General features: G+C 43.1%; 1 protein-coding gene across 2 annotated transcripts in view; it reads right to left on the bottom strand.

Moving 5' to 3' along the window:
• EXOC6 (exocyst complex component 6) overlaps positions 1-15,787 on the bottom strand; it is a 311,843-nt gene that overhangs the window by 58,321 nt on the left and 237,735 nt on the right. For both annotated transcript variants that reach the window (XM_088476992.1, XM_088476990.1), the window contains one exon: positions 1,451-1,524. In XM_088476992.1, the coding sequence (XP_088333118.1) occupies positions 1,451-1,524 (74 nt within the window). The remainder of the gene's footprint in view (positions 1-1,450; positions 1,525-15,787) is intronic.

The raw sequence follows: 15,787 nt of genomic DNA on the forward strand, positions 1-15,787 counted from the left end.
CAGCCTCCGGCTCCGTCCTGCTGGTCTGTCATGTGGTATCCCTGCAGACCACATGACAGATTAGAAAAAAATATATATTTTTTTTCTTTTTCTAAACTTTCTTGTGCTCTGCTGGGGAGCACACATGACAGACCAGCCTCCGGAGCCTGAGGACGGAGCAGAGCGCCGGAGGGACTCGTCGGGGGACCTGCACACGCTGATACAGGTAAGTGGATTCTGCTATTCGCCCCCTCACAGTGGCGAATAGTAACTGCATCAAATTCTGAAAATTGATAATTTTCGGAATTTGATGAATAGCATAATTTCCACATCCCCATACTAATGTATGGGGAGTGTGGAAATTAACGCAAGGGAACTTAGCAAGGAGATATCTGTGATATCTCCTGTGTTAAGTCTGTTCATGAATACCAAAATAACGTTATTTAAGGAAAATGTTCTTAAAAACGTTATTTTACTGTTGATGAATAGGCCCCTTATCGCAGTTTTGAAAAGTCTTTGATAAAAAACGGGGATAACTTTTCACCATTGAATAGGTGTCGAAAAAAAGTGCAGAATTGGGGTTTAGGGGTGCAGGCTTAAAAAAAATAGCCTGCACCCCTGGGAATGACTTTTAAAAATGAACTGTGTCAAAAAAAGTTTAAAAAAAAAATAGGGACACCCCAAAAAATGAATTTAAAAATTGGGGTTAAAAAAAAAAATGGGAAAAAATTGTTTAACAATAGGGAAATAGGTTCAGGGCTATTCTGCAAGTATGCGGCAGATGTTTTCTAGAATAGAATTATAGCGGCAGGTGCACAAATGCAGAATTTTTAAAAACTTACCTTAGGAACATCAAAATATGCTAGTACCCATTTTCATGTACCCCAAATTTGATGGGACCACTTAAAAAAACAAAAAAAGTAACCTAAGTGCTCTTCTGCATCACTTCTTCAATGTCGGGAAAAAACACCTGCTGCGGCTATTTAAATCCCCGACTTTCAATTAAAGGCTAAAACAGGTGTACCCATAGTGTTCCCCCATGTTTTTACTACTTTAGGGGGGTCTTACAATTTTTTTAAGGAAAAATTCGTAACTTTACGCAAATCCAACTTTGGAGTTTCCCGTTTTCGTTAATTTTATATTGAATACGGGTATAAGCGGGAGCGCGCCCGATACATTAACGCAGGTAAAAACTCCGATATGAAACGTTAACTTCGACAGTGAAGTTAACGTTTCATATTGAATACCCCTCTGAGAGTCTTAAATAGTGAGTGGTGTTTGTGTTTAAATGTCTCACAGAATGGGCCATATTAATTACTATAAGGATGCAATCTATTAAACAATAAAAAAAAAAGTGTTTGGGGCCAAAAGTAGGTCTTTGAAAGTTTAAATAGGACCTGCGACCTTCATGTAAGGAGAACCGATGTAAGGAGAAGTATAAAATATGGATGAAATAAGAGGTTTGTCTTACTTGTCTGAGGTCAATGAATGCTAACTGCAGGGTGTCCTCCTGGAATCCTGGGACAGGGTCAGAACTTGCAAACACTGAAAATGCAAATATAGATGGTTAACTGTAATATATTGGTAAGTGTTACACAGGACAACCATTACTATAAATCTGCTATCATTAACTGACCAGCGATACAAAATAACAAAACATTCATAACAGATATGCATATATTGTATACTTCTCACTATATGCACACATTTAAGCACTATTAAATGAGAAACTTACCTATTTTACTATTTTACTAATTTAAAATACTCAAAATCTTAAGTATCCTCTTAATAAAGAAAAGAATGAGGACAAGGACTTTGAAAGGTGGAAAAAGCATATTTTGTACTTGGAATACGTCAAAGTTCAGAAGATTTTTGGGGGGGGATGTAATAGGGCGTGAGTTTGTAAAGCTGCAATTTTCAAAAGCAAAACCAGGTTGGTTTTGACTTTAAAAAATGTCTGCTTTAAAGTCTTGCGACAAAATTGCTGAAAAATCTGTGCTTTCACAAACTGTAACTTATCTCCCCTTCTCTTTATGGATTTCAAGTTGTCTGTACTTTGTATAATTATTATTATTATTACCTTTATTTATATGGCGCCACAAGGGTTCCGCAGCACCTTACAAAGTACAGAAACAAGACAAGTACATAGATATGATAACACAAGAAAAACAGTTATTAACAGTACAAACAATACAGGACAAATACACGATTTATACATTGCTGCATAACACTTAAATAAGCAGCATGGCGTCAGCAACCAAGGTTCGGTGCTGTTGTAAATTAAAGCAGGAATAAGAGAGGGAGAAGCACATGAGGGAAGAGGGCCCTGCTCGTGAGAGCTTACATTCTAAAGGGGAGGGGGCAGACAAACAGGGGTGACACAGATGGGCTGGGTTGTGAGGAACATGGAGTAGCGGGTTAGGATGAGACCTGGAAAACTTTGAGGAAGAAAGGGGTCTTGAGAGCCCATTTCAAGGTTAGGAGAAAAGAAGCAAAGTTAACATGGAATCTTGAGTAAAGGCCAGGGGGACGAGGAAAGGCAGCTACTCGAGGAAGTTGGAAAAGGCAACTGATATGCTCATTGAATGCAAATAATGAAGCGGAGAGTTTAGAAGGTAAGAGTAGATGATAGAAGTACCCCAACACCAACACTGTGGCAACCTCCATAATAAAAGTTTATATACTTTTCATGTGTGGGTTTGTTTTGATTGTTTTATGTATAAGAGGACAGAAGTCACTTCTAGGATACCAAACTTCCTCACCTAAGAGAAGCATCCAGTCCTGCTCCGACCAGCCTGGAAGAAGGGGTGTACACAAACTACTGGTCTCAGGGCTAGTTGGGGATGGTTATAGGATCAGCACTGTGGTTTGTACCAAACTGCCTGTTACCACTACACCCTGCCAACTTGCTACTGACACATGCTGTTTAGTACGCTAGCCTAGCCGAGCCGTACATCCAGTGATGACTACGAATGGTTGCTACGCCATAGCCGCTGACACTGTAACGTTGCATATGGCATGCAGATACACCCGCAGTTGCACACAGAATATAGGCATGCCGCATATCATTCTAATCAGCAGAAGCACCTTGGGCATCCTATTCGCATCACTTTGCGCATTTGAAGGTAAACAGTTGCACAAAAATATTCTCAGAGTCACACAGCGCTCACGAGTTATGCTTAACACGACTTGTAGCGCACGGAGGTAAGGTGTATGTGTACACATCTGTACAAAACGGACAAGATCATATTTGACATATTACACCTAATTTATCACAGCAGACCCATATTGTCTGGCATCCATAGAAGCTTCTTATTGCTTGTAGCGGAGCTGTTCTTTCCCTATGGATTGCAAGCTTGCGAGCAGGACCCTCTTACCTCTTTGTCTGTGTGTTATTCCCCATTCTTGTTTTATTAAAGTTTTGTTCCCAATTATAAAGCTCAATGGAATATGCTGGCACCTTATAGATAAATGTGAATCCATGAATTAATAAGCTAATCATGCTTGAATGCTACCGATACAAATATTCTGGCACGCCTAATCTTCAGTAAGTGCCTAGCGATTCATTGGCGGTATTCCCATGGGACATCTACCGTCACATTCTTATGAGTCCTCACTGCGGGAGCTCTGCAGGGAATGGAAGTGTAACACCACCCATGCCGGGAGGGTTGCGGTGAATGCAACACCCAACTGGACAAGAGCTGCGGCAACCCAATCAGGTGCTGAACTCATGACCCCCTTAATCTAAACTCTAGTCGCTGGAGACGGTAGCGGCCTTCCATCGCAGAAATCTTCCCCATATAGATAATCCCAAACAGTGGCATTCATTACAAGTTAAGGACCTCCAGCAAATTGTTATGGGAGTAGCAAATGCTAGAAAGGAGGTTCGGTTTATTAATAGTCTTTTTACAACTAGATAAAATTAATTAAACTGTTTAAACAATGGAAACAGTTATGCTAAATGTTATTTACACGATTACAAAGTGACCCATCCCTTGTCACTAATTTTGACTTTATTTTTAAACCAGAATGCTCCTTATAAAACTCTGATTGTGCAAATGGCTAAGCATACCACAAACACTCTGCATTCTTAACCTGTAAGTTATTCCCCCCACCAATTACATTACATTTTCAAGAGCTTTCTGCTCAAAGTTCAAGAACATGCAACATGCTATTATCATGGGAAGAGCTTATTGATGCCCTAAGGGGAATGATTACAGAAGGATTTTGAATGATACTAATTCCTAAGCTGTCAACATATTTTAAACATCTGCTTTGTTATAGCGTTCGCTCAATAAAAAAAAAAGCCTACCTCTAAGCGAGACAGCAATTATAAATACATTCTTAGAGGTGGGAGAGAGCTTAGCATGCCCTGGTCAGGTGCAGGCCTCTAAGCACCAGCCTGGAATGCTATTTTCCTGTCTCCAAAGTGGATGTCCCCTGAGAGACGTCTGGGGAGAGTGCTTTTATTATTGGCGGAGAAGGTGCTACAATGTCTTTAGGAGAAAAGCCTTAAAGGAAATTTAAAAGTTAAATATAAGTTAGGATTACCCTAATTGTAGTGTCTGTCCATATTAAACGACCCGTAACTAAATGACTTTGTGTTGAAGTTATAGTTTAATCTGGTATCACCATACGGCCAGACTGGCGCATTCAAAATACCACCGTGATACCGCTAGCTCCTAGTAAAGTTACTGCTTGCATTCTGGTTCATGAAGCTTGTTGGCTAGTCATAGGGCCAAACACAGATTAGCACCCTGGACCCGATACAGGGCCTGATTCATTAAGGAACGCAACTGCGAATACGCACGCAGACCTGCTGTGAAAATATGCTAATGCTTGCAATCGCAGCACAACATAAGGATGCCCACTTCCTCTGGGTTCCCGACTATAGATAGACTGTAATTAGACATTTTTCTTTTCTTTTTTTTTAGGATTATGGTTAGGCACTTACCCCCACGGTTAGGGTTAGGCACCAGGAGGGAGGGTTAGGCACCAGGAGGGAGGGTTAGGGTGAAGATTAAGGCTAAAAAACAAACAATAAAAAATGTCGACCATTTTTGTGTCGATCATTTTCATGTCAAACTTTTAAGCCTGTCGACCTTTTGTACCAGTCGAACTTTTTAAATGTCTCACTTTAGTGTGTCTGACTTTTGTCTGTGTCAAACCTTTTTCCCTGTCTGACTATTGACTGTCTAACATCTGGTGTCTATCTCTTATACCACACCCACTTCCCCTTACTCACATCCGTAATACTTGGCAAGTCTGCAAAACCATCGGTAACATCGAGTACAATGGGAGCCTCACGCACAATTACAACAGGTCTGACCTTACTCAGAAATTGCTAACCTCATCACACGCACTGAAAGCTCGCACTGCCATCGCAGTGGCTAATTTATGCACGCCCCTGTAATGGCATTCAAACGCACTGACACGCCTGCATTTCCCCGACCACCCCCACGTCAACACCCTCAAACAGTCATTTCCTGTCAATCACACTGCGATGGTCACTGCGATCGCAGTGGAGGCTTTGCGCACGTGCCCTGCGATGCATAGGCATGCGCAGAACGCAACAATCGGCTGTCTACCTGCGTAATCACAGTTAAGCTGGCTACACATCTAAAGATTATCTGTCCAACCAGCCAACTAGTAGATTGGTTGGAATGAAAATCTGGTAAGGAATACAATCAGCAACTTGTTCCCAGACGCTGAAAAATGGACCAAAACTGTTGTATAAAACAACAGTTTAAATCAAACATTTAACAAACTTGTCTGACGACCATTTTCATCTGTTTTCTGGCATTTAGGAGTAAATTTCTGATCATCATTTACTCCCATTCCTTACCAGATTTTCATTCCAACCAATCAACAAGTTGGCTGGTTGGATGTAAGTTGTTCTAGTGTGTGGCCAGCTTTAGATCCATAATGAATCAGTGAATCAGTCCCTCAGTACGGATCGCAAATGCAACTACGGTCGCCGAATGAGTTTGCCATCGCGCATACGTATAAGCCGCACTTCGCATGCGCAGCGATCGCATTGCAATTATGGACGGGCAGAGGAACCCATCGCAAAGTGATTGTCAGACCTTCAGCGTTTGGGGGTGATGACTTGGTCGGAAGAACATAGGCACGTCCGTCCATTTGAATGCTGTGTAATGGGCGTGCATAAATTAGCCACTGTAATTGCATATGCAGCATGAGAGCTCTCTGGGGGTCATCCAGACCCGCTCATGAGCGGCAGTACGCTCGCAAGCGGGTCGATGTCCCCCACTGCGCATGCGCACGACGGAGGGAGCTCCGTCGTGCGCATGCGCGAGACCCGGAGAGCGACGGGCTCTCCATCGCTCTGGGTCTCGCACCAAAGGGGGCGTGCTGTCGATGTTGATTGACAGCACGCCCCCTTTGGTGGGCGTGCCTGCCAGACGGAGGCGTTCCCATGGGAACGCCTACTGTCTCAAGCCGGCCCCACTGACATCACTAGTGATGTCAGTGGGAGGGATTTTGGCTCTGATAGAGCCAAAATCACTCCAGGGCTTGCGGCAGCGAGACCCTACCGCAGGGTCTCCGTCGCAAGCCCGATGGTCGCGATGGTAAAGACCATCGCGACCATCATCATGGATGCTCGCTATAGCTGTGGGTGGTAACCCACAGCTATGCGAGCGTCCATGAGGACGCTCCAAAAAAAGGTAGGAGGGCCCTGATTCAGAGCGAGCGCTCTGGTCAGAGCGTTCAGCTCTGAATCAGGCCCTCTGTGTGCGAGTGTCTGCGGCTGGTCAGACCTGGTTTAAATGCCGCGTGACTGGTCGAGGTGCGCCGATGTACCGATGTTTATGCAGAAGAGCGAGATGGTGGGATATGAGAAAGCAGCAGTGGGCGTCTTTATGCCGGCTGAGCTGGGCCAGGCATTAGCATATTTTAGCAGCTGCCTTCCGTGCGAATTCACAGCTGCAATTGCCATCCGTTCTGAATCAGGCCCTCTGTCCAGAATATAATTAAAGACATGCCTGTGTATGTGCTAGGTTGAAAACTAGATGGCTTAGGACGTAATTTAACGTATATTCTGCTAGTTAATAACCTTCAGTGTCCATACAGATCTGCATGTGACATGCGGTACATTCCTATGCTAGACAGCCATCCACTATGATAACAATGCATTGTGCTGGTGACTTATAACAACAAATACCTCAGAACTATTTCCTGGAGCCTGTAAAGGGAAAACAATTGAGCATGAAGATGTAGCAGTCATCACAGCCGTAATGCAGAGCTGTCAGGACAGTCCTCTATGGCAATAATAGAACATTCCGCAGCGCTAGTAAATAAATGAGGAACAAGTTTTACGGGACACAAGAAAGACAAAAGTGCATCGTATCTGCCTTATATCCTACCCCGGGGAGGGCCTAATCATATGATCTGTCCTGTACAGATGGCCATGCATAATTTATCCATCGCATTATACACACCTGCCTGTATGGACGCCATCACAACCCATCATAAATTATACAAGCAAGTCCAGAATATCACTTTTTTGCAGTGCATTGTGAATCTTAATGTATAATGCACTTATATACTATGTTACTGTGCACAAAGCCATGAATATATGCTGGAAGCAAGTATAGAACTGGAACGTAAATTGCTTGGTAATTCTCTACATCGCATGAAAATCTATAAATAGCAGATATAGCAGGAAAAAAGGTGGAGGATAAAGATTTGGAATCTAAAAAACAACAATAATTGTTTAGTTTGTGCAGTTGAGCATTTATTACCAGTTCCTTATACATAGTGCACACATATTCCGCAGAGAATATTTGGCCGGTCACATCAGTCCCTGCCCCAGTGGAGCTTAAAATCTCTGGGCCTGATTCAGACCCGATCGCAAGCGCTGAGCGGTCGCAACCAGGTCGATGGTGGCACACAGCGCATGTGCACGACTGAGCCGGCTCCATCGTGCGCATGCGCGAGACCCGGCTAGCGACGGGCAATCCATCGCTCCGGGTCTCGCAACAAAGGGTGCGAGCTGTCGATGTTGAGTGACAGCTCGCCCCCTTTGGTGGGTGGGCCGGGGGGGGTGGCTGCCCAAATGGAGCCGTTCTCATGAGAACGCCTGTCGTTTGGGGGCGGCCCCACTGACATCACGAGTGATGTCAGTGGAGAGATTCCGGCTCTGTTAGAGCCGAAATCTCTCTGGGGCTTGCGGCCACGAGACCCTACCACAAGGGTCTCGTCGCAAGCCCGATGGTCGCGATCGTCTTGACCATCGTGACCATCATCATGGCCGCTGGCTGTAGCTGTGGGTGGTCACCCACAGCTATGCTAGCGGCCAGGAGGCCGTTCTAAAAAAACAACACCAGCCCTGATTCAGAGCGAGCACTCTGTCAGACCGACTGGGTCTGTATCAGGCCTTATATTCCCTACCACATGTACACACATACACACTAGGGTTTACTTTTTTATCAGGAGCCAAGTAACCTTCCAGTGTATTATTAGATTGTGAAAGGAAACTCCTCAAAACATGGATAGAATATACAAACTCCACACAATTATGGGCGTGGTAGGAGTCTAACCCAGGACCTCAGCACTGAGAGGCAGTAATACTGACCATTACACCAACTGTGCTGCAGATTTAAATATTAATACAGTAGGGGACATTTAGGAGAGCCGATAGCTACCAAATCAGATTTCTTTTATTCTTCTACTGCAGTTTAGAAATTGACGTCAAACAACTACTTCGTTTGAATGCTGCCAAAGTGATCAAACTCCTACTCAGTATGTAAGAAGTGAAGACAGCTCATGGATGGACAGACACCTGGGGGTAAATTGACCAAAGTGCGGCTTTACAAAAGTGGAGTTGTTACCACCAATCATGATTCTAGCTGTCATTTATTTGGTACATTCTAGAAAATGAGAATTTGATTGGTTGCTCTGGGCAATAGCTCCACTTTTGCAAAAACACTTACATTAGTAAATTAACCTCCTAGATTTAGCCAATGAGGAGCTATATTTATTACAACCCCATACGGGCTGCTTTAACAGCTAAGCCGTGTTGTCTCCGAAAGATTATCTTTTATCCCGCTTGTCAGTTTTAGCAGGGTATGCAAGACGAATGGTAAAGATGTAAGAGGAATAGTGATAGAACTTTTATTGCTGTATCACTATTTAGACTTTACCGTACCCCAGAGATTACTTCTCGCTGTGATAATTGCTGAGAAAAAGCAGACGGCTCCGTTAGTAACATTGCGATTTGCCTTCCATCTCCTGGTTCGCAAACAGGGGGAATTTAAAGATTGGCCAGGAAAAGTGCTGTCATTTACAAATTGGGAGAATTGGTTCAGAGTAGTCGGTTGTGACAGGAGAGATGACACCACGGATTACCCATATTGTAACGATATTAAAGATTACCACCTCCAATAATTCAGCCCACTTTGTATATGTTCAGCGCTATAATGTACAAGTCAGTGTGGTTAATACATAGCCAGATATGGTCCTATAATGAGGAATGGGTTGGAAGCATACTGTACACAATCAATTTTTAAATCAACCGCATTTTCTTGTTTAGTTGGTTCTAGATGAAATACTGGAGAAGGTTATTGGTCTTCAACAGATTATAAACCCTAAAAAACAGAGATTGACTTGAGTTATAACTGAGAACAGCAGCATTTTGGTTGTCGGCAAATGCAGTAACATGGTTTGTAGCGTGCAACTCTTTGCTGTCATTATAATATTGACCATGATCAACGTTCTCTTCATGCAGGTAACCCGTGGACACTAGCGGATTTTGTTTTGCATTCTATTTCATATTGTTCCTGCAGATGTTTTCCGAAAAAAAAAAAAAGGAAATCTAGGAGAAGCAAGGAACCGAAGACAAGGTGCGACCACAAAAACACGCACACGATACATATAGCGAATGTTTTCTCACCATTTCTGGCTCAGCTTTAGAAAAAAACTTATATGACAGACATGCATTAATAATATCTGATGATTTAATGCTTACAACACTGCATATTAGCTCCGAGATCATTTTACAGCAGTTTGCAAACTAAAAAATGATGATTAAAAAAATAGTTCAGCGGTCGTTAAATTCTGCACATTAAAATGTAGGCTATTGAAGAACACACCTCCCCTTCTGTGTCTGTAAAACCTAAAACCCCATTTATCAATACAGTAGGAAGCTACCTGCCATTTGTGAGTTATTTGCACACTCTGAGTGCTAATGGAACTGTCACCATTGTAGCCATTAATCCCAAAATGTCAAAGGAGGAAAGCTGAAGGAGGCCAATGAGAAAGGTTATAAATCACGAGGAACACAGGGATGCACAGAGAGAGCCTGACAGACCTTATGAATGAAATCCAAACAACAAAAGCATCTTTTTGGTCCAGATCTGCTCCTGTGCGACACAACATATTAATTTCCTTGCTGCAAAAATAAATTGTTATTAAAATGATCTGCCGCTCTTGTTTGTGCTTAAATAGTATATACTATATGTGTTGTTGTGATGTATTCAGACGTAGAGATTCCCTATTCATCAATCAAAGTCTGTATTGTAGAGTGGAATCTTCAGCTATTGTGTAACATTCACTCTCCGTTTCTTCTCATATGGGGAAGGACAGGGTATTAGAGGCATGGAATATAAGCCATTACACGTTCGTACATCAGAGCAAGTCTCGGTAGTCTCGTTTAATACAAATTAATGGAAAATATTGTCAAAATCCAAAAAGATGTTATTGATTCCCTATTTTAGGCAGAATGTGTTCCAATTAGTATATGGAGTTCAAAGCCACCTTAGATGTTGATGTGTAATACATGTGACACCAAGGGCCTGTGTCAGAGGTACATGGACTTCTGATTGCAGACAGATCTCGCAAAGTTTAGCAAACCAAGGATAGGTCTGGTGCAAATGCAGATAACAATGCTGACGAGAGGATTAGGGGAGGTGCGGTCACATAGCTGAATACAGGCGGGTGTTCGCATAGGTGCAGCCGGAATTGTCACTGCTTTATTTACAACTCAGAATCAAATGAGGAAAGACAATGGTTTGATACTTTGCATCGCTCTTAGATCTTCTTACATTTGTCTCCTCTCTATTGTTTCTTTCCTATCAGCAGACTAAGGTCCTGATTCAGACCCGCTCGCTGATAATCGCGACCATCGGCTTTGCGACGAGACCCATATCATTTATCCTAAGGGAACGCCTGCGTTTGTGCAGCCACCCCCCCTCCCCGCCTACAGAACGGGGCGAGCTATCACTCACCATCGACAGCCGCCCTGTCTTGTAGCGAGCCCCCGACTGAGCTGCAGTCGCTGGACGGGGCTCGAGTATGCGCACGCGGACGGGGCGCATGCACAGTCCCCAAACATCGAGCCACTTGCGAGCGGCTCTGAATTAGGCCCTAAGCGTTTATCTTGCCAAAATGTTGTGCAGCTGAAATCAATGGTTTCATGTCTGTTAAAAAAAAAATTTCAAATAAATCCATCCTCCCCCCTCCAAAAAAAAAAAAAGTGGTGCATGCGCCATTCTGACAGTGATTAGACTGCTTATTTTATAATTGGCCAATTGAAATAAAGGTACCCACCGGGGGCCTGTTACACAGCCATTACTCCGCTCAAATCACTTATTTTATATGTCAGGATTTTCAAGCTCCAGTGTCTTTTTCTCACTTATGTGCATAAACCTTGCTCTACTGCATTACCCAACCACTGAATCGTGTAACCTGGCTTATCCTCACTGAGCAATGTCACTTGGTCACAACGCCTTCCTGGTCCCCGGCCATGTAATCCCTGGATCAGTTCCCCGTTAACCCCTCACTGTAAAATGGTGCAGGACCACTTCTACAGTACGGAGGGCCACATTTTTCTGGCCCAATGTAGTGGTTGGTTGGACAACAAAGTGCCAAAATTTTGAGAGAAATGTAATTGTGTGCATGGAACATAAGACATGTATATACACAGCAAGTTGCAGAGAACACTGAAGAGTACACTCAAAAAAATGATGAGCAGCAGAGATGGCGACATACGAAAGATCCATGGGGAGATGTATCAAACCTTGGAGACAGATAAAGTGGAGAGACATAAAGTACCAAACCAATCAGCTTCTAAGGGGTATATAAGTGAGGCCCTTTAGAAATGGAGATGTTGCCCATAGCAACCAATTAGATTCTACTTATCATTTATCTAGCACCTTCTAGAAGAGAATAGCTAGAATCTGATTGGTTGCTATGGGCAACAACTCCACTTCTAAAAACCCGCACTTTAGTAAATTTACCCCTACTGTCACTTTACAGGCAGCGTTTGAAAAAAATGACAGTTCGAACCATATTGTTTGGTACTTTCTCTCTCTCCAAGGTTTGATACATCTCCCCCCTCAGTGTAAGACAGGAAAGTATTATACATGCGTGCCATGTCAAATTCTAGGGGAAAAAAAAAAAAGAGTCCTGATAAGCATATCAAACGTTAAGATGATGCGGGTTACTATAGGTGAAGATGACTGTACCCTGGTCACAGGTGTTCATGAACAGGTGGCGTGCCCACACATTGCACATAGAGCAATACAGCTTGAGTCTCCCATATCCAAAATCCTTGGGACCAGGGGTATTTTGGATAACGGAATATTTACGTATTTTGGAGTATTTGCATACCATAATGAGATATCTTGGGAATAGGACCCAAATATACACACAGAATGCATTTATGTATTATATACACCTTATACACACAGCCTGCAGGTCATTTTATACAATATATTCAATAATTTTGTGGCTCAAACCAAGTTTGTGTACAGAAATGAAATTCATTTATGTATCATATACACCTTATACACACAGCCTGAAGGTAAGTTTATACAATATTTTAAATAATTTGTGCCTTAGACAAAGTTTGTGCACATTGAACCATCAAAAATCAAAGGTTTCATTATCTCAGTCATGCCAAAAAAATTCCGTATTTCGGAATATTTGGAAATGGGAGACTCAACCTGTAGTACACCTTGCAGTAGATCTGTAAAACGGATCTCCATGATACGCAATATTTCATTCTTGTCCCCCAAGTGATGATTAGAGGATGTATTATTTTCTGCTGTCGTGTGGTAGACAATAAGTGACCGTCAATCATGATTGCAGGTGATCTAGTTAGATAGCTTAGCAATAGATATCTGCTGACATGTACAGTATCAATTCAGTTTGGATAGAGTAGAAGTAGATTGAACTCTAACACTCCCATCCCTTCTCCTGATTCACTACAACAGAACCTGACAGACACTCAGGACTACAGTTATTGTTCTCAAGTTGTGTTCAGCGCTGAGCCGTGGCGCTCAGTGGTGATCGGCGGTTGCTGGTGTCCTTCTCACTAAGCTACAATATATGCTGTCCAGCTGCTGAAAGTGGTCCGCTGGGTAAAATAGCAGCACAAAACAATGCAGCTGGTCCTGCATCTTGTAAATGAAAATAGAACAAAACAAATACAAAATAAAATATCCGAAAACCCCCAAATTAAAGAAATTGTTACAAAAAACAGGTAGTGTCCTGCTACAAGTTCAGTAGGTAGTCCCAGCACATAAACATCAGATTGTCGGTGTGGGTTGGGTACGGGATGTCGGCACTCAGGATCCCGACAGTGGCATCCCGACTGGGTTAGGATAATGACACCTGCAGGTAAGTATCCTAAACCTATCCCTAAACCACACCCTCTCTGCAAGCAGCCTAAGCCCAACTCTACCCCCCGCAGCCTAAACCCAACTCTACCCCCCGCAGCCTAAACCTAACACACTCTCCTGCAGCCTAAACCTAACCCTCCCTCCTGTAGCCTAAACCCAACCCTACCCCCCGTAGCCTAAATCTAACACACTCTCCTGCAGCCTAAACCTTACCCTCCTCCTAGAACCTAACCCCAATACTTACTGTCGGGATGCTGGTGATGGGATTCTGACTGGTGTCGGGACTCCGACACCAACATTCTGAGCGCTGGCATCCCTGCCACCAGGATATGAACTACATCCCATTTGTGTGTTTGGCTGACTCATCTGGAGGGTCCTGACTGGTCTAATAACCTTGACAACATGTTTTTCAGCCCCCCCCTGTTAGATGGCAGGATCATCTCCATTCACTATAAATGTTTATGTTCCGCTTCCGATTATGCCTCTGTACGTACTGGACTTTCTCATTGGTTAGTCCCCTTCCCCATTTATCTCTTGACTCGATCCTTACTACAATCTCCTATTCCTGACTGCTCACTCTTATCGCAAGATGGTTTTGATACTTTTATAGAGGCTATCCATCCCTGCAACGTTGTTTTGTAATTGGTCTCACCAATTCCACTTCATGTCTGCAATGTGAACAGCAGGATGCATCATTCTTCCACTGCATGTGGGATTGTCCCACTATTAAACAATTTTGGAGGCAGATTCAGCTTTATGCTTCCACTTGCTTGCTAAATTATGCTCCTCTATCCCCTGAGTGGGCATCTTGGGTGTGGAGGTGGACCCTTCCATCCACATCACTCATGGTGGAAAAGGTTTACTATTAATGGTTTCTGCGGTGGCTAGAAAGTGCATCCTCCAAGGATGGATTCAGGATCGCCCTCCCTGGACCTTTTCCTTTCCAAACTTTATTTTGTATTTTCGAAATGAAGTGGGTGGAAGCCTCCTTCATAAGATGGCCCACACTTAACAGGTTGTCTTCATATGAGAAAGTTATAGCGATAACTGACCCTTTACTCTTCACACCCAAATTCATAGATGTCTCCACACCATTTCCTGGTGTGAGATGAAACTCCTCTTAGATGCTCCCCCCCCCCCCAACTATTCTTTAGCCATCCCCCCTGCAAACCCTCCCTTTTTGTCAGTTTTTGTATTGCTTGGACCACATCCGGGGCCTGTTTTTTCTTTTCTCCCTTATTACTAACAGATTGCCTATCTTTATATTCGTAAGTTTGCCATTGTGCTTCTTATGTAATATTTCCCATCTTTGACCAATGTGTATTTTTCACTGCAGGTTACGTGTTACTCTGTGATGGATACACAGGTTTGTATTTTCTAGTTTTTGCCTTTCTGCATTCCAATAAAAAACAAAATCCCTTCAGTGGCTGTATATTTGGCCACAAAAAAACACACAAAAACAGTGTGGTGTGTGGCCAAAGGAATACAAATTCCCCCGCGTGATTGGTGTTTCTCCTCTTCACCAACTGCTATTAGATTGGGCAGGAAATATATCCCACCAATGGAATGGTGGTCATTTTTACATGTGCCCGCTGCACCAGCGATTGAAGATGACAAGGAGTTTTAGGTCAAACGGCGAAAGGGAGTATGGTATTAGAGCCCCAGTGATAGGCTAAAGCCTATTGTATCATCCCACCACTACATCACGAGACTGGCAGATCTGAAAGTGTTGGGATATTTATGGCAGCAGTCCCATAGAAAGTGAGATAAAGTGGAGAGACAAAGTACCAACCAATCAGATCCTAACTGTCATTTTACAAACACAGCCTGTAACATGCCAGTTAGAAGCTGATTGGTTGGTGCTTTGGGTTCGATGTATCAAGCAGTGAAATGAGTGGTGAAGGGGACCAGTGTATAAGTTGCCCATAGCAACCAATCAGCTTTGATGTAGCATTCATCAACTACATTCTATAAAATCATAGATAGAAGCTGATTGGTTGCTATGGGTAACTTCTCCACTGGTGTATTTCTCCACTCTTTTTATTGATACATCAACCCCTTTATCTTTCTCCAAGACTTAGTACATCTACCCCTAAAACTGCAAATGCAGATGAAAGTGTTGAAATACAATTTTTAGTAATAGAGGCAAATGGGTTGTTGCTATA

The sequence above is a fragment of the Taudactylus pleione genome, unplaced genomic scaffold (assembly GCF_031769625.1).
Source record: "Taudactylus pleione unplaced genomic scaffold, aTauple2 ptg000198l, whole genome shotgun sequence".
Lineage (NCBI taxonomy): Eukaryota > Metazoa > Chordata > Amphibia > Anura > Myobatrachidae > Taudactylus > Taudactylus pleione.